The 27,631-nt window shown below is 40.3% G+C and overlaps 1 protein-coding gene across 2 annotated transcripts in view; it reads right to left on the bottom strand.

Annotated features, from left to right (window-relative positions):
* Positions 1-27,399, bottom strand: part of LOC121645713 (tyrosine-protein kinase receptor UFO) — a 32,111-nt gene extending 4,712 nt beyond the window's left edge. The window contains exons 1-18 of one of the 2 annotated variants that reach the window (XM_041994342.1): positions 26,865-27,399; positions 23,428-23,638; positions 22,992-23,092; positions 22,734-22,916; positions 18,578-18,658; positions 18,375-18,490; positions 15,719-15,914; positions 11,523-11,662; positions 10,743-10,887; positions 10,490-10,507; positions 8,804-8,933; positions 8,473-8,564; positions 5,164-5,259; positions 4,977-5,054; positions 4,475-4,567; positions 2,720-2,841; positions 2,020-2,129; positions 312-471 (exon numbers count right to left, since the gene is read on the bottom strand). In XM_041994342.1, the coding sequence (XP_041850276.1) occupies positions 312-471; positions 2,020-2,129; positions 2,720-2,841; positions 4,475-4,567; positions 4,977-5,054; positions 5,164-5,259; positions 8,473-8,564; positions 8,804-8,933; positions 10,490-10,507; positions 10,743-10,887; positions 11,523-11,662; positions 15,719-15,914; positions 18,375-18,490; positions 18,578-18,658; positions 22,734-22,916; positions 22,992-23,092; positions 23,428-23,638; positions 26,865-27,018 (2,226 nt within the window). In that variant the 5' untranslated portion in view covers positions 27,019-27,399. The remainder of the gene's footprint in view (positions 1-311; positions 472-2,019; positions 2,130-2,719; positions 2,842-4,474; positions 4,568-4,976; positions 5,055-5,163; positions 5,260-8,472; positions 8,565-8,803; positions 8,934-10,489; positions 10,508-10,742; positions 10,888-11,522; positions 11,663-15,718; positions 15,915-18,374; positions 18,491-18,577; positions 18,659-22,733; positions 22,917-22,991; positions 23,093-23,427; positions 23,639-26,864) is intronic. The other variant, XM_041994343.1, reaches the window with a different exon arrangement.
* Between the last annotated feature and the right edge of the window lie 232 nt (positions 27,400-27,631).

Raw genomic sequence — 27,631 nt, 5'->3', positions numbered from 1 at the left:
CACAGTAACACATCTAACTTTGCTCTCATTTTGTACTGTCAGTGATGAATCTGTTTACTCAGCCATGTGAACAGATGTCCCACATCATGAGTGGGCCAAAGTTTCTTCCTGCAGCGAAGCTGAAACGTCGACAAAACAGCCGACAGACAGTAGAATACAGCTGGGGGAACATTAAAATTCTTACTCAGTACTGCATACTTGAAGTCTTTTACAGAAATGATTCCATTCAAGGAACAGCCAGGTTTGCAGCCTGTGACAAATATAAACACATGCAAAAGGATGCACACGGATTCATTCATAAGGGAACTGACCACATCACTCTTCGTGGTGTAGACGCGGTCTGCCAAGCTTTCGATGGCGATCCATTTAACAGGCATCTTGGAGATCCGTCCCTGCCTGTAGTAGTCACCGTTGTAGATCTTCTTGGAGAGGCCAAAGTCGGCCACACATACGTTCATATTCTCATTCAACCTGAAACGGAAAGACCAACGTGTTACAGGGCCGTGCATTTAGAAAAACAACAGTTTTAATTTAGTTTCTCCTACTTCACATTTATTGGAACTAAGGATGTCACAATTCTAGATTTTCTTGGTACGATTATTGGTATAGAAATAATTGTATTACGATTGTCATGATTTTTTTTTATTTTTATTATTATTGTTTGTCTTTTCAGCCCTTGTTTTCTGTTTTTGCTGCTAGAACAATTCACTTTCACTCCAGGGATTAATAAAGTTTTCTTTTTCTGATGATTCTGATCATTATGTCACGTTAAATAATGTCATGACACTATGAATTTATAAAATCATGTGACCAGTACTTATAAATTTTATTTTTTTCTATTGTTAACGCCTGGAAGGATGTGTGGAAAAGAAGCATCTAGTAAAAAGAGGTGTTCTGCAAACAGTTGTTTAATTTTAACCAAAATTGGCCATAACCACAGCAAAAATCAGCAACAAAAAAACCCCAAAAAAACCCCAAAACAAAACAAAAAAATGTTCACATCAACATTCCCACACACACACACACACACACACACAGGCCTCCGCTCAGATCCCCGCCCTCTGATCTTTCTAAGATAATATAGTAACAAAAGAGTCTAATCACCACTAAATCATTTTACATATAAACTGGATTTCTCTCAGAGAAAACAGATGGAAAGGCTACAGGACCTTTAACTGGGTGTGGGAGGCTTCTTTCTGGAAACTACATCACAAAAATATTTTAAAATACTTATTTTGAACCTGAATAGTGAATTTCGAAACACAACACCGCGAGCTTTAAGATTAACAAACTAAAAAAAACTCCTTTATTCCTGGTTCAATAGTATTTAAATGGCTAAACATGATTTTATTTCTTTTTGTGATTTATTTGAATGATCATATTTTTTGTAGTGTTGTTACTTTTGTGCATTTTTAATTACTGAAGAATCTTTTTAGGTATTGTTTTCCTTTTTTAATTTTTAATTTTAATAGTTTTTATTGCTGATTTTATTGGATACTCCTGTTTGAGTGTAAGTAGATTTTATTATTTGATGCAATAATTTTCCCTGAGGACCTGTGTGTATATAAAGTTGACTTGACTTCCTCTGCCATACTTTCCAGCTTTTCTTTCCTCTCCAGCTGCATGGAAAGAAAAAGCAACACAAGCGGTGACAGGCGGGTGTTCAGTAACCTTGTTTTTGTTCTGTGCATGAGAATCTTTTCTGGAAAGTGATGGTATTGGGGGATCTTTACAATTAATTAACCGTGATTTTTAATTCTGTTAATTGTGACATCCTTAATTTAAACAGCTTTCACTTAAAATTCAACATCAAAATGACATGATATTCCTACAGAAAATGATACAAGATATGTTGAACTTGATTGTTGTCATTGAGAGATTGTCAAGATCTTTGCACATGGTCTAGTTTGACTTCTTTTAGAAAGCCAGCTTCAACATCTTTGTGATGGATAAAAAAAGAAATGGAGCACACGGTCCAGGAAGTGAGACGTAAAAAGCAGAAGCTGCGATTGTGCTTACATGCAGTTGCGTGCGGCGAGGTCTCTGTGGATGAAGTTCTTGCTGCTGAGGTACTCCATCCCCCGGGCAATGTCGGTCATGAACTTCACCAGCATTTGAGATGGGAGGTACTGTAGGACAGAACAGAGAGAAGAGGCTTTGTTTATCTTGTCGACCATCTGTCTCAGCTGAGATCAACTTTCTGCACAGTAGAGGGCACCAGAGTCCATCTTTTGAAAGTCACGTGATCGGTCTGAACTAATTTTCCAGATACTAACCAACTCCTCCTTTGGGAACAATTGTACTCAGTGCTGTTGTGTGTGTTTTTATTTTTTTTTTAAGTTGGCTGACCTCGTTCATGTTTCGCCATGGATCTTGTTTTGATTAGGGTCTGTGTTTCTCAACACAGCTCTTCAGAGACTTACTGCGTAGTCCAGAGCTCGATTCCAAAAAACACTTCATCCATTTACAAATATAAATGTACAAAAGTAATTCACACTCATCTTGTGTTTTGATGATCTCAGCGTGTTTTTCCTGCCAAAAAGGTGTGGGTGGAGGCTTAACAAATACTTTGCATCTATGTTGAACTTTGGGTCCTGTTTTGCTGACAGACGATCGTGTGAACTTGTAAATCCCAAACCAATTAAGTTGTAAGACTGAGTGTGTGTGAGCAGATGTGAGTTGTTGACTCTGTGCTTTGGTTGTTTGTAATCAGACTAACCACAGGGCAGTCTCCAAGCCTGGAGTACAGCAGATAGCTATGCAGGTCTCCATGTTTCATATAGGGCAGGATGACCACAGGAGACGGGTAACCTTCACTCTCCACAGTCTGCAGGCACACACCTACAAAAACACGTCTGTTTAATATACATGCAAATAACTCATGATTCAATTTGCTAGTTTTGTTAAAAGATCAGTTTAAATCCTCTCACTTTCTAAACCATTAGTGGTATTTCCTTATGTAAAAGTTTTTAGACCTCATTTGGCCCAGTTTTCAGATATCTGTAACCAGATGCACCCCGTGGGTGTCTTTGTAATAAATAAGAGATGAAATCCACACATTCATGTAAATGTTCATCATCCATTGTCCATTTAATCTCTTACACACCTGTGGTGGTCAATGTCTTCCCCAAGAACACCACAACACGTTACTGAGGAGGACATACATCTATAAAATGGACGTACTGATGAAGACTAAATATTCTAACAGTGTTTGTTTAACAGCTTTTAAAATGCATGTTTCCCTCAGGTTACCAGATTAATGAGAATATCTAATATGCAGATACCAGCTGGAAGATGTGTTAATATTCATGGCAAAAGCAGATGTTATCTCGGGCAGGTATGCATATTCTGCAGATTCAGCTGCATTTTTTCAGCAAAGCATCAATAAGCTCATTTTATGGCAAAAAAAAAAAGGCAGCAAGAGGAGGAGTTGGGGTCATCACTGATCACTGAGCTCTTTAGAGGAAAAAAAGGAGGAAATACCTTCTGAGAAGCATGAAGAGACAGAATCAGCGAATGATTTTAGGTCTACAAGGAAGAGAAGGAGGAAAGGGAAGCAAAGTCCAAGAAAGCCAAAGATTTTAGATGTAGTAAACCTTATTTGATAGGAATTATAGTATAAATCTGCTTAAAAACATTGCTTATCGTGCAAGGACTAAGAACTGCAAGTAGACTTTTCTGCAGTTAAATATGTAGGTTTGTGTGCATGTCCTCAGTAATGTGCCAGCCCTACATTGTCCCTCAGTTACCAAACCTTTGAGAGGCCCGGAAATGAGGGTGTATCAGTATTTGGTTGAAAGTACTCCTCTACTTGAGGGAAGTATCTTCAAGTCTTATTCTTGTGTAAAGAAGAAATGAAACACTCGTAAGGTTTCGATTTACAAGCGAAGCAAATCTGAAGCAACCTTTAGAGAAAAGTTGCAAAAAAAAATAAATAAAATGGGAGTCAGAAATTTTTCCTTGTGCTGCTTAGAGTAAATAAACTTTGATGCACACTGAAGCCAGATGGTGGTGGTATATATAGTACAATGCTCAACAGTTATTTTAAGTACAGCTAAACAACAGCAACTGTGGTGGACATCCACAAAATGAAACTGGAGAGTTTTCTGAAGGATTTCTTGGGGAAAACTATTGCAGGAGAAGTTACCTGGAAGCCATACAGGTGAAACCCTGAGAATATTTGCATAATCTTTCCTGGTTTATGATCCAGGACAGATTATACAAAAATGATGTATTCAATTCAGAAAAAGCTGAAGCAGCTTTGACTTCTTCCCTTTTGACTCAGTGGTCAAAGTTGGAGGGAAGAAAAGAGGTTTAGGATTATCCTTCAGAAATCATTTATATCCTACACAAAGAATATAATTAACCTTAATGGTTTTGTTTTACACAGAGAGGTCAATATTTATAAACTTGAATAGCTAAATACCCTAAGAAGAGAGCAATCACTGTGCCAAGCAGGTAACTCCTGACTCACCTAGAAGCCTCATGACGTTGGGGTGGTCAAACTCCTTCATGCAGGCGGCCTCACGCAGGAAGTCTTCCATCTCAGAGCGGGTACAGATGGCAACTGGAGAGGAGATGGGCCGCATGGTCAGACCACTTCATTTAGCTAACACAGCGAGGTTGTAAATCCTGGATTCTTCCAACCGTGACATGTTAAAATTTTATTTTAATACTTCAGTTTGAAATGGATAGAAATCACAAGGGTGTGGTGCAGTTTTTCCATGAATCCGGAGTCGATTTCACTTCGAAAACAATTAACTTTACTTTGAGGCTACAGTTTATGTGGGGTAAACTTTTCTTCCGCCAATATGTTTTACAAGCCGAGTCTTTGTCTGTTTTCTGATCGAAAAGCAAGATGTTTGCCATGACCAATCGTTAATTTTTGACTTGAGGAGCTTCCATCAAGCAGCCTGTGTTCACATGATGAAGAGACTCATTGTGGGGAACGCTGGGGGCTTCGACCGTCTACTCACTTTTCATAGTCTTGACAGCAACTTTGAGAACAGACTCCTCTTGAGTCAGCAGTCCCTCCATCACAGAGCCAAACTCCCCTGAAGAAAGAAGAAAATAGAAGCAGTTAAAACACAGATCAGAGTCTCAGATAGAGACAAACGTAAAGATAAGGAGCCTTTTTTGCTCTCCTCACTGACAAAACATTACCTTCTCCGAGGGTCTTTCCAAGGGTTAGTTTATGTCTGTCCACCATCACATCTTGGAGCTTCTGTTTCAGCTCATCACTGATACCCAGGCTGTTCACTAAAGAGATGAAAAAATAAAAACTTTCAATGCTGTTTAAACTATTTTAATTAATAACAGAGAAAAACAGCCAGTCTGAATCAAACAGCCGGATTTAGTTTTATAAAAACCACAGTGGATAAACGTAAAAACCACAACAAGCCGGAATCAAAGTATTAATACAAACGGCCAAAATGCAACAACCATGAAAATAAGAAAAAATCTGAACAAAAACAAGCCTGTTTACATGTGAAAGTCACAAAATTAAACTTTATTAAAACACTTCTCATCTGTTTTCAATGCAAAGTAGCATCACTATGATATCAGAAAATGTAATAAAAAATATGTCAGATTATTCATTTATTCTAATTCGAAATATGTACGACTCTAATTCCAAAAAGGCTAATGAAAAATGTAAAATAAAAAACAGAATGCAATGATTTCCAAATCTCACCAACCCAAATGTTAATCACAGTAAAACAGAAGCAACATGTCAGATGTTGAAACTGAGATATTTATAAGCTCATTATGAATCTGATGGCAGCAACACATTTCTAAAATGTTGGAATAAGGGCAATAAAGGGCTGGAAAAGTAACTGGCACAAATCAAAAACAGCTAGAGGAGCATTTGACAACTAATTAGTTTAATTAGCAGCAGGTCTGTAACATGACTGGGTATAAAGGAGCATTTCAAAGAGGCAGAATCTTGCAGATTTAAAGATGGACAGAGGTTCACCAATCTGAGACAAACTGGCTCTAAAAATTGTGAAACACTCAATAATTAAAGACAAATGTTCCTAAACATAATATGTTTTTAAGATTTTGAAGATCCCACAATCTACACTCTATATTATCATCTAAAGATTCAGAGAATCAGGAGGAATCTCTGTGTGCATGGGGCAAGGCCAAAAATAAAAAACTGGATGCTGGTGATCTGGGGTCATCAGGCAGCACTGCATTAAAACCAGACATGATTCTCTACTGGGAATCACTGCATGGACTCAGGAAGACTTCCAGAAACCACTGTCTGTGAACACAGTTCACCCTGAAATCCACAAATGCAGGTTAAAGCTCCATCATGCAAAGAAGAAGCCACATATGAACAGGATTATTAGCGCCGTCTTCTCTGGACCAAAGCTCACTTAAAATGGTCTGAGGCAAAGTGGAAATCTGTTCTGTGGTCAGATGGATGAAAATGTGAAATTCTTTCTGGAAAGCATGGATGTGTCCAGCAACTGAAAAGGAGAGGGAGCATCCAGCTTGTTCTCAGTGGACAGGTGAAAAGCTGCATCTCTGATGGGATGGGGCTGCATTAGTGCCTATGGCGTGGGCAGCTTCCACATCTGTGAAGCTCCATCAATGCTGAAAAGTACATGGAGGTTTTAGAGCAACATCTGCTCCCATCCAGACAACGTCTCTTTCAGGGAAGGCCTTGCAGATTTCAGCAAGACAATGCTGAACCACATCCTGCATCCATCACAGCAGCATGGCTTCACAGGAGAAGAGTCCAGCTGCTGAACTGGCCTGCCTGCAGTCCAGACCAGAAGGTCCAGGACTTTTGAGCAGCTAGAATCCCGCATCAGACCAAAATGGGACAATATTCCTCTCCTAAAACTCCAAGAACTGGTCTCCTCACTTCCTAGATGTTGACAGTTGTTAAGGTAAGAGGGAATGCTTTACAATGCTAAACATCTCCCTGGAACTACTTAAAAAAAAAGGAAGAAAAAAGTGAGATTAAAACAACAGTAAGAAAAAAAAGAAGGAAAAGTATTAGGTATTAATAAAACCTCAGTCAGTCTTCTTTGGCAAAATTGTTTGAAAACCCATCCATCTGTCCCCTTTTTTAGGTGTGGGACACGTGAGCATGAGTTCCAGCAGGAACCAGGTCTGTGTCCTACAGAGATGGGGTCAGAGGATTTAAGCTGCTCTACATTTTTTTGCTTCAGTATTCCCTCCACAGCTGGCTGTCAGAGCACTACGGTGTTGAGCAGACAGCGCTACAGATGTGAGCTCTGTTTTCACATCTGGGCCCGGATGTGACAAGGCAACAACATACTCAGCGTTACCCCTTCAGCTGCTGCCTTGCTATCAATCTGTCTTACACTGGACAGAAATGCTCTCAGTCAAGGCCTTTCATGACACATGCTGGCAGCCAGCAAAAAAAAAAGAAAAAAGCCCAAAGCTCCGGGATTTGACTTTGTCCTGAGAACTGCCCAAAACTTCTGGTCAAGATCAGCGTAAATGCTGCCCAAATCCATCCAATCTAACCCCTTCCTTTATTCCAAGTGCACTTTCCATCATTTTCTCAGAGTACACATTATCTCCTCATCTCCTCTTGGCTCCTCTCATTTCACTTCCTGAAAAGTTTTTTTTTTTTCTGCACTTTTGCCTTTCCCCTGGCCTCTTTGTGGCTCCGACAAGCTGAGACTTGTGCATGAGGACCATACAAATATTAAGTGCACACCAGGGACAATGTCAGTGCTTGAATGTGACCCAGCTGTGTGGAATCCTGTGTCTGTATACTGTGTTCACAGGTAAATATATTTGTCTTTAATCACACACGACTCACACAAGCGAGTGGCACACAAAACACAGCAGAAAATGTCTTTGAATTGGAAGGTCATTGCTCCACCTGGGTGAGACTTTCCCGACTCCCATTTTACTCCCTAAAATTGGAATGACCTCTTCATTCCAGTTGCTAGAGCTTGCTCTGGACTGGCGCACAAATCCATTTGCTCCCTGATGTAACCGTATTCCCTTTTCAACCTCTCCCATACTATCATGTTTCACCATTATTCGCCTGACTGCACAGGCAACTTCATGAAAGGACTCACTGCACATCTAATCGATGCTGCTATAAAAAGATTGTGTTGTATGATATAAAAACACTGTGTATTATGTCAGTCCAGATCGAGACACTCAAGGTCTGTGATTGCAGCTGTGGAGTGAATTAACTCTTAGCTGTTTGTGTTCCTGGCTTTGATCAACCAAACAAGCTGATGATGTGATTTCTGTGTTGAAACATGGAGAACAGAGCTGTCATTGTATGTCATGAGAGGCTGCTATCTCTCTCCACTAAACCAGCGCCTCAGGATGAGGGGAAGAATCTTCCTCTAAGGAAAGAGGCAGGCTTAGACATGCTATTGAAAGTATCTGTTCCTGTTGGAGTGACAGTAGGTACAAATGCAGAGCATCAACTTTCTGACAAACATGCAGGGGCAGAGAGGAACTTACAGGTGGCTTCTGTTGTCCTGCGGCTGTAGGTGCGGCGAGCACGATACCTGACAACCAGTTCACCGCTCTCCATCATGGGTTCAAATGCCTCTCTGTGAATGCATCAGACAAAAGCAAAGCACAACAAGTAGATTAGAAAATGAGAAAATGAGCATTTCATTTCATTGCAATACATACTAAATGACTTTCAGAGCTAATGTCTTAGTCTCAAAATATCCACACATGTAAGGCAACTAGGTCAAGAAGCTGAAAATAATTAAACTTTTTGGTTTGGCTCAGCTATTAAAGTTCCTCCCTTTCCACCCACCAGGAGGACAAACAGCCTACGTACCCGAAACGTGTCTCCTTGCGCCGCAGCTTGGCCACGTAAACAGCCATGAGCACAGCTATGGCCACAGCACCGGCAATGGCCATCACCACATACCACCAGTGCCAGGAAAAGGCTGGGGGTGAAGACGGATCTGAGGGACGGGGCGTGGACAGAGACAGGATTTAAGATGTTTGGAGACTTTCATGCAAGAAAAACAGCAGTGAATTGGCATGTTTTTTTCCTTTTTGTTTTTGGTAATAAGTGTGTATGAAAAGAATTCTTACTGCTTGTCGTTTTGAGAAGGCAAAAGAAATGTATTGTAGTAAACATTAAGCTCGTGTGCTGGCTTTTTTGTCACTTTTAATTAAGATTAATAGCACATGCTTCTTAACTGCTATTATGTGTTAAAGAAAGAACAACCTCTTTCTTTTCACATATTTTTATGTATCAGGACATGATTAAAAAGATTAACTGGTCTATACCAGGCCTTAAAATTAGGGGAAAAAACAGAGACGAACAGTCTCATTATTTATTAAATGAAAACAATGCTAAAATAAAAAAAAATGTGTATGTAAAACATACTACTTTCACAGGTATTACGAGAGTAAGTAGCAATAAGCAGTGCAAAAGCAACTGATTTATTGACCAGACTACGTAATGCCCAGAGTAACTGCAAAAACCCACAGTTACATCTCAGACTCTCCAGGCCTCTGTTAGCATAGTAAATATTAAAGTTCATGAAACTACAATTAGAAAAAGACTGAAAAATAATGGCTTGTTTGAAAGGGTTGCAGGAAGACACTTGGTGGTGAGTTTAGCTTTGCCAAGTTGCATTTGTACAAACCACAAGACTTCTGGGACAGTGTTGGACAGACCAGACCAAAGAGGACATGTCTGGTTAGCAGCAGCATTTAGGAATAAACCTAAATATAGCATATCTGTACAAGCTGTGAAGCACAGTGGTGAAGGGATGATGATCTGGGCTTGTATTGCAGCTACATGACATGGATACCTTCCATTTAGTGGACCACAAACTCCTTTCAATACCAAAGTATTCTAGCCTTCGTAACGTCCACCTGAAAATGACCTTATTTATCGTTTAAACCATGGATGAACGGGTAAATATGTTTTATTTGTTCAAATTCACGAAGTAACCTCTATCCTAAATGTAACTCTGAAAACGTGCTCCTTAACACCAAAAGCAGGATTTATTAATGTCTAATCAGTCATGCTACAATTAGCCTCCCTCTCCCACACAAGCTACTGCTAAGCAATCCCAACCTCCACCCACAGTTTTCAGCTTTCCTTTCAATTCACACTCATCCTCCCCCAACTTTCCCTGCCTCTATAGCTCTTTTTTCCTGCATTTCTTGTTGTTGTCTGGCTTTATTAGACAAACCAAACAGAGGTGCTAACACTGCCTTTGTCTGTTATAAATATTTATGATGCGTCTTCCCATTCACCCTCCCAAACCCATCTCCCCCTTCCTGTCTCTGTCTCTCTGTGAGCCCTTCTCTTCTCGTTTTTCTCTTCCTTCCTTTTTTCTTTTAAATAGACAAGATGGCGCTATCACTGAAGAAAGCTGTGACACAAAGTGAAAAAGAGAACTTTTGTGTCATGAGCTCACTTCCACTCTGGCTGTGTTATTTTGTGTCACTTACAGCGTGGTGTGGTTGGTTTGTATGAGCACTTTGAGTCATTACTCACCTACAGATTTCCTTGCTGCTGTGGAATTAAGAAAAAATATGATGTCAATATTTGGACTCTCAAGAGAAAAACACCTATCTTTTCTTTGAAAATAATGATAATAGGGCAACTGAATGTTTTCTTTTAAATTTTAATATGTTATATGGGATTTGAATTCTGATCCAATAATTCTTCTTCTTCTTTTAAATAAATTAATTTAAGTCCATTTCCCCCCCAACTTGCTTCTCTTTATAATTATAAAGCTGTCACTCACCAAAAGGAGTAAGTACCAGAGTCTGAGTGGGGGTCCAGGGCCCCTGACCTGCCCCAGTATAGGCACACACTCGAAAAGTCACATTAGACATGGGGACAGACAGATTAAGAGACAGCTCAGTGTCCAATCCAGCATCAGCAACAACCTACCAAGAAAAGAAAAGAGTGGGAATGTCAGTGTCAAGACCTGATAAAAAAATAGAACAATTTCTGAGAATAAACAATCTCAGCATTTAAGGATATAAAAGGTGCATTTGGCCCACATCTTCAGTTTTCTTATGGGCTACATTTAGGTGACTCAGAGCTAATATGGCTGACTAAACTGAGATGCAAATCCATCAGACATGCCTTTAATTAGCCAAAAATGACTCTCAGAACCTTTGGGCCACATCTAGTCAACACATGCAATAACTGAAGTTTGGCCCAGGTTATGATATTTGGACCTTTCCAGATCCTACATAACAGTTTACAGTGCCATAACTGAGCTAGAAGTGTGCTAAAAGTAGCCCAGATTAGACACAAATGTGTCTAATATCAGGGCTGTGTTTGGTTTTTTACCTCAGCCAAAGAGGCAATGTTGTCGAAACACTTTTTTAAATTCCTCTGCCAAGAAAAAAACAAGCTGGAGAATTGTGATTGTTGGCATTGATTGTCTGCTTGTTGGCAGGATTACTCTAGAAAGTTTTACCAGATGTGGGACAAAGCCCAACTTCAATCTGTATCAGAATCTTTTTTATTTTTCAGCCTTTAAAGAGGAAAGTCGATGGCGGCTGTCACTGACCGGCAGGCCAGAAGGAGTGCTGTACTCCACCATGTAGCCCTTAAGTTCTCCATTCAGCTTCCCTGGAGGCTCCTCCCACATCACCAGCACCTCGGTCCCGTTTGCATTAGCATTCAGGTGAACAGGTGGATTCTCTGGAACTGAAACAAAGAGTACAAACCAACTCAGAAGCATTTCACACAGGGAAGGAGAACACTGAGGGTGTGATGGGACACAAATAAAAAAGAAGAGAGACTGTAGGCTCAGTGGGCAGAAGTTAGCCAGGCATGAGTTGTTCTGACAGCAGAGCCTCTGGGGTGTGTATAACTGCAACATCTGGAGTGAGAAGATGTCAGAGAATGTGAAGAATTCTGCTGTTTGGAGATAAAAATAAATAAATAAATAAAAGGCATCTGAGGGCACCACAGATGTTCAGAGGACATCGAGGTCTCTTTGTATCTGATAAAGACATTATCAGTTTCTATCTCTAACTCATCTTTTCTCCCCTGACTTTTCTTTTTTGGCTTACTGTTGTAGCAGAGAGAAAACTAAGTTGAATAACATGCCAGAAATAGTGTGAGGAATTTGTGCATGTGTAGCAGAAAATTCCAGGAAACTTTTTCCCAAGTAGAAGACAGGGCTTACTTTCTGAGTTAGACTTGCCTTCTCTGTATTTGTAGGCTCTAAATGTCATACAAACTAGCTGGACACCCACACAACCACACTCACACACACACTAACACACACACACACATATGAGCTAAGTCACTGTGAGTTTGGAGAAACACGGCCCAGCCTACAGTATGGATGATGTTATCAGGAAACGTTTGGAGGGTGATTGTTTCCACATGTGGTCCCTGTTCTGTCTGCCAGCGGCAACGAAAACAACCTCCAAGTCAAGTTCGTTCCAGCAGCTCCGCTCAGCTCCACCTATGCTCCATTATCCATCGGCCGCTCTGCCTCCTTCTCCACCTCTTTGTTTTATACCAGCTCCCCTTTGCTCCCCCTCTCCTTCTCATCTCATCCATCTTTCTTTCTCTGCTATGCAGCGCAATTCCATCTTTTTCTGGCCATGTTTTCTTCTCCCTCGCTGCCCTCTCTAGTAATGCCCCTCTCTTTTTCATACAGCGCTTAGGAGAATCTAATTGTTTATGTAAAAGTGCGAAGAAGAAAAAAACTTTTTGTAGAAAAACATGGCAGACTTGTGTTTCACATCCTTTTGGGTGCTACTATTAAAACACAAAAACTTGGACAAAGTTTGATTTAAGCCACAAATCTCAAACTTTTCTCTTTCTGACTCCCTGGAATGTGGAGTCTGTTCCACCTGAGGGAAAACAACCTTCACAAGAAACATAGTTCCTAAATCACAAACGGCATTGACAACGTTGCAGCTTATAAGAACATCTAACTTTTAATTTTACAGCAGTCTGCAGTAAACAGCATTACATGTGACTCGTGTGCCGAACCACTTCATCATGACTCATTTCCATCAGGATACAAACTGAAGTGATGTAGGAAGTGTTTGCTGTCCCTGTGAAACTATTTTTATTTGTTCATTTTAGGGAAAAAATTCATATGTAAATATGATCTCATTGCAGGAGATTTAGGATTTAAGGGGTTACAAGGGTCGCCTCACTTCCTCTCCCACCAACAAGCCCCCCTCTTTTCCTTCTCCCTCTGCTCTGTCGTCCTCCAGGGAGAAAAGTGGGCTTTGGGAAAATGGTAAAAATCTGTGTTTTCTCAAAGCGCCCCCTTCTCCCATTTCCCTGCTCTTCCAGCTATTCCTTCCCAACTCCCACAATTAAGCCACTTTTTTCTGTATTTTTCCCACAGTACCTTGCTGTGTGCTCTGGAAATATGTCATCCTGGGTCACAAAATGTGCAAGGAATGACGTTAAAGACTGGATTCAGAGAAAACACCACTGGGGGTGCTGGAAATAACCTCATCAGAGATGTTTGTAGGATTTGAGGGATGAAAAGATTAACATGAGAACATGAGCACAAGTTAGCCCTACTCAGTCGAAGGCTATGAAAGATGGCACAAACAAAGAAGAAAATAAAATCCTGGCAGGAGTGGACTCTGTCATAAATTGAACAATGCTGTTTGCAGCAGCAAATGGGGATGTCAGCATCGGGATAACATTTGTCCGAGACAGTGGAGCACAATTCTGCATGATTTATTGAAGAGGAAGAAAATGAAAGAGGAACTTAGTACTCCGGTTCTTAACTTTATGGACATTTCTTCAGTTTGCAGCACTGAAAGTACGACGAAAATGCAAAAACTGCAGCCAGTTTCTCTCTAATTCCTCTTTCTACATTTACCATTTCAACGATGAAGGAAACTTAAAGTGATCTTCTGAAAAGGAACAAAAAAAATGTGACTCATCCATGTGTCCATTAGACACCAGAGGATGGTGGTATAAGCTACATTACTAATGCTTATCATAAGTAGAAGAAACAGTTGTCCTAAGAGAAAACAAACCTCATGGAGGAAAAAAGGAAAAAAAAAACTGTAGTGGACATCTACAAGAGGAATAAGAGCTCTTCTTATTGACATCTCTGGGAATATATGTGATATTATATTAGACGCTGGTCAGTCACAGGAGTTTATTATTTTTCAGCTCAGACCTGATACAGCTGGAGTAACATGATTTTAAATTGGGATTTTAATTGTTTCCATTTATTTTTCCGTATCTGTGGCGAGTTGCTTTTGGACTTTGATGTCAGAATTTTAAGTTTCCAAATGGAAAAATCAACGGGATGACCCGTTTCAGAAAGTCAAAAGAAACTCATCATCCCCGACATCCAACATATCTGTCAGTTTGAGCCTCCTTCAACATCTAACTGTGATTTCAGAAACAAATAGAAATAATATATCTCAAATGCGAAATCAGCAAACCAAACTTTGTGGTTTTTTTTCATTCAAGTTGTTTATTGAGAATCAAACAGCCTCCATAAATAGGGAAATTATAAAATCTGTGAATTTTTTTCTCTAAATAGAAAAGAAGATTACTTCAAGTTATTTACAATGAAGAACTGAAACTTTTAAATCTTGACTGTAACCAGCATTTCAATGAGTTCTTCTTCTCCTTTTTAATTTTTCTGTTTATGAGAAAATGGGAAATGCTCTGTTGGAGTGTTTTCGCATCATCGCCTGCTTCCATCGTGGAAAACCCCAGTCATCCCTGCTGTGGCATCTCTCTCCTCTCAGTGTACACTATTTCCATTCTATTTATCCAGGAGTAGAGACAGCATGAGCTGGCATGGAAAATACCACCTCCATTCAAAGTCAAACACACAGCAGCCCAACATTACAGTCTGGACACAGTCCTGTGATCCTAACTGAGGCCTTTCAGGAGAATTTAACATCCACCCTCCCTTTCCAAAACCTCCACCTCTTCTGCCCCTCCTATACCAGTCAGCCCTCTGCCTCAATAGTTTACATTTGAAACTGGGTTCACAGAGGTACAGTCACTTGCATCTGGTTTTCTTCAGGAACACATTCTGAGTAAAGGAAGGACTAGTATGATTAATGTACCGTGGTAACCTGATTCTCTGACTCCTAGTTATCATTAAATGCAGATCCAGTTTGTCTTAACTCACTGTGACTGAAGTAGAAATGCTGGTTTAGTAAGGGCATGTGTTGCAGAGGCCACTGTTTGTTCGTTTTAGGAGTTTAACACTTGATTCCCGGTGATGGCTAAAGGCTTAAAAAAGCACCAGTGTATCAGCGAAGCTTGGCTCATATCAAATCTGTGGTTTTTAGTCACAATTTTCTTATAAAACCTTAGATATTTGGTTGATAAGCTAGCATATGGTCTGAACTGAATGCATCCATTCAGGCAACTTCAGAGGTTGTAAAATGTCAATGAAAATTTTAAGCTTCAATTTGAGACTCTAAATCTAGTAATAAAAAGTATTTCTACATGCTGTTGTTAAAACTGGGTGTTTACGTGTAAATGATATAAAACCGACCCTTGACACAGACCAAAACACCATAAAATGCAACTTAGTGACACCTGCTAGTTTGCTATGTAGCTTCTTTTCTGGTTACAGTATGCAGAGGGAATGGGAGGAGGATTAGACTTAGAGCTGAGCCAGAAGCCAGATAACACAATCCTGACCTTGACACACTTCTGCGCACTCACTCACACACACACACATCCAGACAAGACATCCAGGGTGAAAACAAACATCTCTGCACTTGGAAGACTCACCTCCTTCTTTGGTGTGCAGCTCCACCCAGGGTGACCAGTCTGAAGGGCCCTGGCTGCTATGACAGGCCACCCTGACTGCATAGACGCTGTAGGGATCCAGGTCCTCGATCAGGTGGGTGGCTGGTGGGACGTTCACATTCTGGTTGTGGATCATCTTATCGGTGCCTGCTGGGAAGGGCTGTCCTGATTGTTTGGCCTGAAACATCCCGACAACAAACATGAAAGTGTTACAAACTTTTATGCTGCGTTTAGACAGAGCGGCTCTTTATGTTTTATTACTTCAAACAGGAAGAGGATGCTGAAGTTTAGGTGGAAACAACAGAAGATTTAATTTCTCAACACAGACAACAGAAAAAACCTGATAGATGAAAAATTGTTGATTTTAACCCTTTTGAACCTGCGCTTATTTTTAGGCCTCTGCTTGAAAAAGTCATACCCATAATAAAATAAGTATATCTTTACAACCACAAGGTTGGTTTGGATACTTTTGGTGTCGTAGTAAAGAGAACACTGGTGAGATTTGTTAAGATGTAAATATAAATATATATGTTAATGATGAAGAAGAAATTACGATGGCACATAGCACAACTGAAAAAATGCTTGCCTAAAAAAACCATTTGGGGTGAATATTTATATTTCTTCGGAATGATGCATTTCTAAACCTCTGTCGGGTCATAGTACAATATGTGGACATTATCTCTGCAAACTGACAAAGCGAAGAAGAACATTTGGCACAATCTTTTCTCAAATTCTCCCAATTAGGGCAATCTTGTTTTGTAAAAAAATTAATAAAAGAAAAAAAAAAAACAGACATATGTAGAAAGGAAATGCACATCTTTCAATTCCGAAGTTTAATGAATCTGGATATAAAAATGCTGTGGCTGGTAGTTTTTCACACTGCTTCTGCATTTCGGCTTAGTTTTTGTTCAGTAAACACTAACATGGTACAATATATTTTGTGCTTTTGTTTATTTAAAACCGTTTTGCCTCATTTTAAAACATGGTAATTGATTTTTTTTTTACCAATTCTTTATGTTGTTACCCTCATAACAATTGATCAAGTCATATTTTAAGGTTTTATAGGCAATGATGCACAGTCAATCAGCACTACAGTTAGACAGATTTTCACTTTTTTGCCAAAATATGACTTATATGATGTAAAACCTCAGAAGTGAAAGAGGGAGAACTACCTTCTTTACATGGCTGAAAAACATCATATTTATTGAATTTATAGAAAAAGCTTGTAAATGCTTGCTATATATGTGAAAATAAAAGATACTTCCATCCATTCAAACTAAACACACGCTGTTTCTCTCTGTTTCCACTTATAAACAAGGTGTAAAATCTGCCTTTTCTTCCAAACGTGACCCAGTCTCAGTAAGATGCAGAGAAAGCAGAACTCATCAAGCAAAAATCAGAGGCAGAAACCTGCTGTATCTGCAAACTTTCTGTGGTAAACACATTTAAAGAGGAACACACAGCAGGGAACATTCATCACTGCAGCAATCTCAAACCACATTAAAGTTGCTGGTGTAAACCATTGTTCTACTGCACTGATTATTATCAAACAGCTCCTGAAGGCTTTGGGCTGCACTTGACAGAGTTGGAAACGTATATAATCGTCCTATAAAGCAAACACACACATAAACAGATTAGGCCTGTTATGCTCTGAATTTAATATCCTGAGTGTTCAGATGTCACATACAGTAAGTATCTGGGTGGATGTGTTTTCCTCATGGCGTGACTTAGGTGGTTTGAGTCCAATAAATAGGAAGTTGTGAATTAGTAGCATATGAATGTGTGTGTTGGTATGAGACAATGAATGAAAAACAGTCCAAACTTGATGAATCACCACCAGCCTGTAAAGCAACTGTGTTTAATTGACTGGTGCAAGTCAGCCCTGAGTCACACTCCAGTGTGCATTCCTCTTCTATCACTCAGACCCAAAATACCTGTTCTAACTGCCTTTTCCTGTTTTCATTAACCGACTTACTCTGTGTTTCTCTTTTGTCCTCTCTTTCTTTTCTTTTTCCATTCATCTCTTGTTCATGCCTTCATCTGCAGGGCACAGTAAAGTCTTTCTTCTCTCTACATCGCAGCCTTTTTCACGTTTCTCTCCACTACACAATGAACCTTTAAATTCAAATTTTTGCCCCATTCTGCTGAAGCAGGCCCCTTGTCTTGTTCCCCTGTGGGGAGCAGAGGGGAGGGGGGCCCAGGAGCAGCAAGAGGCATGAGGGGCAGCTTTATTAGAACCAGACGTTTAAGGGTGGTGCAGCACAGCTCCCTTCTCCAGGAGAAAATGTTCCTCCACTCAGCTATGAGCTATAACAGCAACAAAGAGGGATCGTGGCAGAGACACTAGGAGAGGGAGTGGTGCTACACAAGATTAGTCCAGGAGGCCACTTTCCCAGAGTGAAACCTGATCCACTGGTACAAGAATAAAGAGGGGAGGGGAAGAGTCAAGCAAAGAAAAGAAAAGCAAGCTGTCTTTTCTTTAAAATTAGCTTTGCAGAAGGTAAGGCTGTGGTGTTCAGAATCAGTTCTGCAAAGAGAGTTGGAAGGATGCATTTGTCTAGCATGCAGGTTGAACTGTTTGTAGTTATTTCCCAGGCTGATGGTGTTTTCCTTTCACATTTATCTCACAATGTCTCACCTGAACGGAGCAGTGGGTGATCGGGTAGTCGCCTCCAAAGCCAGGCTGCCAAGATAAGCGAAGTGTGGTCTGAGTGATTTCTACAGCTTGCACATTTTGAGGCTGAGATGGAAGAACTGAGAGAAAAGGGGAGAAAGAAAGAAAAGTAATCAAAAACAAGCAGGACTAGTTGAAGTGGGATGAAGTACTATGATATCACCTACCAGTGATGGTACCAGATCCAGAGGTGGCCACACCCTTGCGGTTATGGGCCTCACAAGAAAAGGTGCTGGTTCGGTTTAGACCTGAACAAGAACATGAGACACTCAGGTGTCAAGTGGAACATTTCTGGTCCTTTCTAACCAAATATCCCAGCTCAGCATGCTGAGCTTTTCTTAAAGTTGACATGAGAAATTCTATGTAAAAGTTCTATGTTAGAACAGTATGAGGTCAATAGTTTCCATAAAGGTGCATGATCTCTCCATCAACAATTTCATGATTAGTTAGCAGGTGTGGGGTAATATGAAAGCACATTTTGCAGAGTGCAACACCTGATTTTTCATAAAACAAACATCTTTCTGCCAGGTTTGAAGCATTTGACTAGCAGCAGCAACCTTTCAAAGGTGACATTCTGCTCCATAATATTTAAGCCATCAGTCATGTTTCATTTTGCCGCTCAGCCAGATAATGGCAGAACATGTGAAACTTTAAAAGCTTATAATACGGTGCAAACACATCTAATCCTTTTAGGCTTTGTCAAAATGTGGCAACTCAATTCCCTTAGTGGATTGAATGAAGTTATGTTTCTTGGTTCTAATGCAAAATTCAAATGTGAACATGATGTGTAAAAATGAAAGCAGAACCTGATTTAAATTATATAGTATGTTTTTTAAAGTAATTTTTAGCCCAATTATTAAAAAAACATTCACTTAAATCAAAGTTGTTCAACATTATTTGACCAAACAGGTTCTACCTAAAGCTAAATTAGAGCTTAAACTTACAAATCTCAAACCCGGTAGTGTCTAAAATGGCATAATGGAAAATATGTTGAAGCATCGCTTCGAAAACAAAGAGGGTGGTCGCACTGAGGTGTAAAAGGTTAAGCTTCTGCCTTTAAAAGCCTGGGACGGCTCTGAAGAGGACAACACTGTGACTCACTGATTTTCAACAGAGAATGAATCCTCTCACAAGTGACTCACAGCATGCTCACACACTCGAAACATTCCACAACACAACACAGACTTACAGACACTCTCTGAAACATGTGACATTCAAGTTTTATCACTGTTATCTAACACCCCAACATTGTCAATCGGCCACAAACAGACTTGCACAGAATCGTGCAGTGTGTTGTCCTGCGCCAACGGCACCATGCCTCCATTGTGTTGTGGCCGGAAAAAGAACAGGGGGTACGATCCTTGCTGGGTGAAGTGAGGGGTTGTGAGAGAGGAAAAAGAAGAGGGAGGGAAGAGTGAGAGATGACCACTAGCTGTGTTGGCAAATCAACGACTCATCAGGCCATCTCGAGATTGCGCCACATGCTCATCTGTCTCTTTCCTTCCCTATCAGCAAACCGCAAAAAAATATCTCTCCCAAGTTGAAAATGTCATTTGGTCACCATGAAAAAGCTCATGGTGTTGACCAACAGGGTTTAGGTCAGCTGGAATGACAGAGCTTCAGAGCATGGTCCATTACAGCTAAGACTTAAAGATAGCCCCAGGTATGGTAGCTTACAGTCTTAGAATTATACTAGGTTTAAATTATTTCATGAAAAAGAAAACATCTTTTCTTACTGTACTGCATGCTGCAGCACCCCTAGTTAACTTCAGTTTAAAACACTTTGTTTAAGCGATGTCACTTTAACTCTATGAATGAGCTCTGTCTGCTCTGGCTGGTTAGCTAATTGCTTCAAAGTAGAAGAGCGCTAGGCAGCTGTTCATTTGTTGTTTGAGTTGTGTCAAACTAGCAAGTAAACCATGCCAAGCTAGCCACTAAGCTGAGTCAAACTAGCCACTAAACTAGCTAGTACGAGACTTTAGACTGCTAATCAACACAAGCTGTCATTGGAGGTCTTCCAGTTAACAGCTATTACACTATTTGGTGCTGTTGAAGCATCTGTTTATGTCAACCTTGCTTTCAAGTTTATGGTAGCCAGTGACTGCATAAGCAGGCCACAGCTGGTGATGGTAGCATATTGAACTACATGCTGCTAAGTACAAAAGATGAAGAAATCAGTAGCCTGTATGGGTAGTTTGGACATGCTAGTAACCAAAGCAGTGTAAACAGTAGGCTGTTAGCTTCTGCATGCTAGCTGCTAGCATCAGAATGATATTGGCCACCGAGGCTATAGTTCATTTACTAGCCTAGACATACTATTTACTAGCATTGGCAAACATTAAAAATAAATAAACAGAACAAGACAGCATAGTGAATTAAGAATTCATTGGCTTCCAGTCAAATTTTGTATTGACTTTAAAATGATAGTTTTGAGTTTCCGGGCATTACATGGTCAGGCTCCCCCAGTATATTGCCAACTTGCTGTGTCCCTACTACTCAGTCTGCAGGCCGGAGCCTTCTGAAGGTCCCAAAGACCCGTTTTAAAGCCCGGGAGACCTGGCTTTTCAGGCTGTAGCCCTCAGACTCTGGAATGACTTGCCCCTGTCCCTCCATGTGGTCGACACCTTGGACTCTTAAAAAACAGTTGAAAACTATTTTATTCAGAAAAGCTTTTTATTGGTTCTTCTTTATTTTATGAAATTATGTTGTTTTATTGCACACATTTTATGAACAGCACTTTGTGATTTTTATCTGTGAAAAGCACTTTCTAAATAAACTTTACTTACTTACTGTAAAAGTAGGTCTTTGAATCATACTGTTTTTTTATTAGTTTGTTAATATATTTGTATTTTAGATTTAAGGTTGCAGATTGTAACTGTGTGAATATATTTATCATATTTAAGTAATTCATTTAATTAATGGCATTTAGAGATTAAAAAAATTAAAACAGGTATTGTTTCTAAGTTATTTGTTTGCAAATGCAGATATTTATCTTGCAGCAATCAAGTATCATATCCTCATTCTGAGCATTTAGAATCATGAATAGTTTTGTTTTATGAATAACTTAATGTTCCAGTACTGACTGAAACTGCAAGTATACAGTTAAAACTGCCGACTTTAGCAATATATTAAGGGAAAATATTTTTCTTCCCCTTAAAAAATATACAATACAAGAATATTCAACAAAATGTAGGACTTTGCTTCTGCAGAAAAGACTGAAAAAACATAAATGATCATGTGCAATATGAGTTCAGGCTGCTTTCTGGAATTCTCTTCATGCCATTTACTTTATGAGCTTCTTAAAAGATTATTTTGGTGTTTGACTTGGTTTAAACTGTGGTTTACCCGAGCAGCTGTCCATTCCAAAGATATGAGTGTAAGTTACCGTCAGACGGGTCCTGGTCAACACCAGGCAGCCTGCTCTGATGAGTCAAACTAGATCCCTCAGTCAAATTATGGTGCCTACTCCTCCCTTCCTCCGTCTGACGCTGCCGGACCTCTTTTTCACATGCCTGTGGGTTGCATTCAACAGCAACAGAGGCCTTTTCCTATCTCTCCTTCTGTCTTTTTATCTCTGTGCGTCCTCTACACATCAGTTTTCGCTCTCGTGTTTGCTGCTTTGTTTTTACCCACACAACTACAAAGCACATCCTCAGTGGATTCACTGGCATGGCGCCAAGCAGGCTTTCTCAGGGGAGGGTGGTTAGCCGGTAGTTTTATCCAAGCCAAGAAAGGAGGATTAGGAAGTCTTTGAAACACAGCTGATAGCTGCTGTTTAGTGTTTGAAGCAGGTCATTAAAACAAGTTCAAATAGATTAAATAAATAAACCTGCTGTATCTGTCTAAAGGTTTAATTGTTCTCTGATTCCTGCTTATCAGTGATTTGATTGGCTGTACACTACTATGTTTGGAGTATTGTTAAAACTTTACATAAATATGATTTGGGGATTTTCTCCCCCCCCCTCGCACATTTTATGGACTACATAAATAACTTTGCATTCCCAAACTTTCCATTCTGTTTCCAAGTTCCTACCAGAGAACCTCATCAACCTCAGACTCATTTCTGCCCTTGGCATAAGTGGAGGGTGATGATAGCTGTTGTAATGTAAAGTTTAGTACCATTCTGTCTTTTTCTGTGTTGTCACAACCTGGTTTTGGGTCACATCAATGAATAGGGACCAGTCTGATAAATACAGACAAGATGACACAGAAAAAAAATTATCTGAGCTCTGACATCCAGATTAATGGAGTGCACCATTAAGAATTTTTTACTTGTTTTGGTGCAAAGCGAACTACAAACAGGAGCTGACTGATAAATGATACCTGTGAGGTTTAGTGTAGAGGGTGACAGAGCCACAGGGTCCTTCAGGGAGTTCAGCGGAGCACCATCCTGCAACCAGATGACCCTGACTGGTTCTGGAGGTCCGTGGGCTACACAGCTCAGGCTCAAAGAAACATTGGCCACAACAGACTTGTGTTGTGGCTCCAAAGAGAAATGGGGAAGGCCTAAGAAAGAAAGAGCTGAGTCAGGTCTGTAATCTTTAAAAACCAGGCGTATCCATGGCCATCATATGAAGTTACCTTCCAGTTGAATGCTCCCCTCCTCGGATGAAGCGTTGAGACTTCCTGATAAAACTGCACACTTATAGGAGCCCATATCGGGGAGCTGGACCTTCTCAATCCTGTTACATGAAGAGATTGATTTGAAAGGATACTGCTGAAGAAATGACAGGTTAAACTGATAGAACAAGAGGACTGAGACAGATATGTAAAAAGATTATGATTATTTTTCTGGCTAATTTTAAAATCCAGTCATTCCAGAATTAAATGCTACAACAGGAGAAACACATGGATTTTCCTTAATCCAGCAAAGGGAGAGATTCAGCATGGTTGGAAATTATTACAACATGGATGCACAACTTAATTTTTTAGGCCAGGTGTGATCCTTATATCTCATTCAGTTTTACAGATTGATAAAGAGTGGTGAGAAAGAGCAGCAGATAAAGCTGCTTTATACCTGAGCGTGCTCTTGATGGTCCAGCTGTTGATGCCAGTGAGGAACTGGAACTGGTTGGTGTCTGCATACTGAAGGGGCACACCATCTCTCAGCCAGATTACATCAGGGGGGTCCGCTTCCTCACCCCCTGAACCCTTCAGAGTGCAGTGCAGAGTAACAGGTTTGCCCAGCGAGGAGATGACTGCACTGGGACTCAGTTCAAACTCCAAATCTTTCATTAACACAGAGAAAAATAAAGTTACGTTTTGTTTTGTGTGACCATGAGGTTAAAAAAAAAGTGCTTCAGCCATTTTACGTAATAATGTAGAAAGATTTAACTTAAAAATTCATGTACGGGGCAAGAGACATTTCTCATTTCCTTTATGTTTTGAAAATAAAATGGAAAAAATGAAAACATTATGAGGTAAAAACTTTTTTTTCTATTCTAATGAGCTTTAAATTGAATATTTGGTCTGAGCAGCTTTTTTCTTCAACAGTCTGAAGCTTTCTGTCATTTCCTAAAGTAGTCTTCAGGAATAGTTCTCCAGGCTTCTTGATGGACTTTCTTCTTTGGACATTTGTGCCTTTTGTTTCTGTCCAGATGATCCCACACTGCTTCAATAATGTTGAAGTTCAGGCTCTGCGGAGGGTTCATCCCTCCATCAGACCTGTTGCAGCTGATTTTCAGTCCAGTTCTTGTGTTGTGTGAAACACCTCAGCCAGCCTTCCATGGAGACCATTCCTGATGAGGCTTCAGCCAACAGTTCATCTACAGTAGGTTGTATTTTTTTAGTCCTGACTTTTTTTTTATCCTCCATTTGTCCAGTTTCTTTATTTTTCCAATGACTTACAACAAATGATCCTTTTGGATCATTTGCTTTGTTAATCATGATGCTGGTGTCTGTCAAACTGTTTTCTTTTTCATTTTATTGTAGACGAAACTAAAGAAAAGGGAACGAATTCTGTGTCTTTGCAAAAAATAACACTTTTCCCCCCAAAACCTACAATATTTTCAGTTTCTTAATGTCAGAAAGTAGTTAAAATGTTTATTTCAGGTTCTCATTACACAAGATGAGTTAGTTTAAAATCAAAACACAAGAAACACAAGGAATTGTGACACTTCACAAGCTACAACAAGCAGACTGTGGTTTAATGAAAAACCTAACCAGTTAATTAATAACCATGATATTAGTTGACTTATCAGTTAATGAATTGATTGTTTAAGCCACCAAAGTTCTCGTTTATTTGTAAAATTCATTTACTCTGAACAGGTGTGGTTGTACTATCAGTTGGTTATGAGAGGAACAAGTGAGTCCAGAGTTTCTCCCCCTACATGAAGAGCCCATCTATCTGGAGCTCCTGATAGTGGAGCTGACCTGAGAAGGACAGCGCTGATACCGGAACAAAAGGCCTCTTGTTCGGGGGGTGGCTGCTGCTGCTCCTCAGAGAGCATCAGTGAACAGAGAGTTCAGCACAAACTATACGAAATCAGGCTTTTTCTGAAAAGGCCTGCAGGTCGTCTGCCAAGACGTCCCTGAAACATTGGACATCATGAATATTGGGAGTGGAAACGTCTCTAGCTTTTCCCTACAATCAAAACACTCAACTTAAATGAGACATATTTCTAAATATCTCAGTACTTTTATCTCATGATGATCAGATCTTGACTTTCGCTTGTAATTATTTTGCTTTGTAGAAAAATGTCTTGATTAACTTTCTTTGCACTGTGCACTGGTTGCGTTCTTTAGTTTCAGGACATAAATAGCTTCATGCTTCTTCGTCTCACTGTGTATTGCTTGTAAAGTTTTTCTCAAGGCTGTCAAGCAGTCCTCTGAGTCTGTCTTAGCTCTGACCTTCAACCTGTGACCCGTCACTGTCATACCAAAGGATTCAGTCTGAGCCAATCTCGTTAATCAACTAGAGAGCTCATTTTGGCACGAATGCTTATTTAGCTCATTACATGTTGTGATTTGGATGCATGTGTAAAACACTACAAAAACACCTACATAGACTTTGACATCCTAAAAGCTGGATGTGGGAGTGGGTTATAAATGAAAGGACACTCCCATCGCTTTGCTGCCTCTCTGCTTCTGGGAACTTTTGGCATCAAAAGTCATTCCTCCCTTTATTTTTAGGCTTGGCTGAACACTTTCAACAATCTGCATGACCCTCATTTTGGGGTTTTTTTCAGTGCCACACTGGACAAAAACAGCCCTACTTTTTATTCTCTGTATCTTCTTGCTGCTTTCATGTAATAATAAGCTTGTGAACATTTTATGAGAATCCCGACTAAGCTGGCCATGAATATGCCATAGTGTGTGTCTTTGTGTGTGTGGCCTGTTTCCAGTGATTCATTTATGCTTAACTACTCCATCTCCTCCCTTCTGTCCCGTAACTTCCCCCTGAGGTCCCACATTTTTATCATGAACCTTTTCTTTCCACTCTGCCTCTCCACTCCCACTCTCTCCTGATGAAAATGCTTGTTAAGTCTCCAAACATGTACATACCTAAAATACTTCACACAGTCAAAGCAGTTATCATCTGCCTCCTTAATCTTTTTGGCTTTTTAACGTAATTCCGCCCCTCCATTCACTCCTGCGCCTTTGCCCTTTCCTCCTTTTCATACCATTCTCTGGATTCATTGCAACACATTTTACCACCTCCCCTTCAGTCCAAACTCTTTCTCCTCCACTCTCCCCCCTGCATCTCATCCATCATTTCACTGCTTGACTCTGTCTCAGAGCTGTGTCTGTGTTGGTCAAACATGCAGAGACCACAATATTCAAAACAGGAGATGGCAGGTGGAATTCCTTGTAGGGACAACATGTTTTCATCTACTGGCTGCAGGAGATGTTTTAACAGCCGCCCTGAGAGTTTCCACACCAGACTATTTCCTAAAGAAATCTAGCTTCACTTCCCTGCAGCTCTGTCTTCAGCTCTGCTGCTTGTGAGGTTCATGATATTCTCACATCAGCAGAATTTCATTAAGTCTGTCTTTTCCTTGTTGCAGTAGATCTGTCAAATCCCACTGTTTTGTGGAAATGGCATGACTAGTGAGGAATCCTGGTTCGATACCTGGGTTGGACAAGTTCCCAGCATGGAGCAAAGATGAAACACATTCACACACCTGACTTCAAAAACATGATTCCTCAGCAGCAGTGCAGGGAAACATTCTTCCCCACATATCGGTTCTGGGTAAATCAATAAAACTTATTTGCTTACTTTTTAAAAACTGTTTGGAACAATTTTTTATTGGTGTAATAAATTCCTTTATGTTTGCCAGATGTTGGACGCCTCTGCAGATGTGGTTACACTCACCACCCCAAAGCAAATTATTTCAACTTGTTAACAACAAAAAACTGACTGAGCTAATTGCTCATTACTGTGTTTTTACTCTCGCCGAAGGGAACAAACACCAGATTGGATAAAAAGCTGCTGCTGCTGCGCGGTGAACTTACCTGACAGCTGTCCGGCGGCGGCTGGCTTCCAAGGCGCAAGCGTCATAATAATGATCAGAAACGACCATTTAAAGACTCCCATTGTTTCTCTGCACGGATCACCTGTGGAAATGAGCTTCACTGGGACGGCGGTCATCTTGAAAATAAGCTCCATCACCGCATCCCAGCAGCTCAGGGGGAAAAATAAGCGTTGTGCGCTCAAAAAGTTTGCCTTGGAAATGTGATGATCCACAGCTGAGGGGCCAGAGAAAAGCAGAGCCCGACGTTTCGTTTCCCTTTTTTGAGAAGACAAATTGAGCTGCGTAAAAGTTGCTGCTTTCTCACGGTTGACGCTGTTTGGTGATTCCAAACCAAAAGTTTAAGTCCAAAATAAAAAACAAAAAAAGAAAAAGCGCACAACAAAAGACGCTCTAATCTCCTCTTCCGCCGATTGGCTTGTCCAAACACAAGTCTATTTCTAGCAACAGGAGTATTTTTAAACCAGCCTTTCCTTCTGTCTGCAGTCCAAAGCTTCTCTCCTGCCCACCGGTTCCCTCATTCCCCCTGACTTTTCTTTTCCCCCTCTCCCCCTTCAAACAGGATTGAAATTCCTCAACTCAAGATCTTTCCACCCTCCTCCTCCTCCTCATCTACACTCTCCCTCCTTTTTGCGAAGGTTGTGAGAAACCCTGTGGCATGCTGATTGTCTCAACACAATCCTTTATTCGGGTTTTAATTGTACACAGAAGTTGTAAAAAGCTCAGCAGATTAATGGTTCCTCCCCCCGT

Source organism: Melanotaenia boesemani, chromosome 9 (assembly GCF_017639745.1).
Source record: "Melanotaenia boesemani isolate fMelBoe1 chromosome 9, fMelBoe1.pri, whole genome shotgun sequence".
Classification (NCBI taxonomy): Eukaryota; Metazoa; Chordata; class Actinopteri; order Atheriniformes; family Melanotaeniidae; genus Melanotaenia; species Melanotaenia boesemani.
The sequence above is the reverse complement of the archived record's forward strand: the minus strand, read 5'-3'. Positions and strand labels throughout refer to the sequence as shown.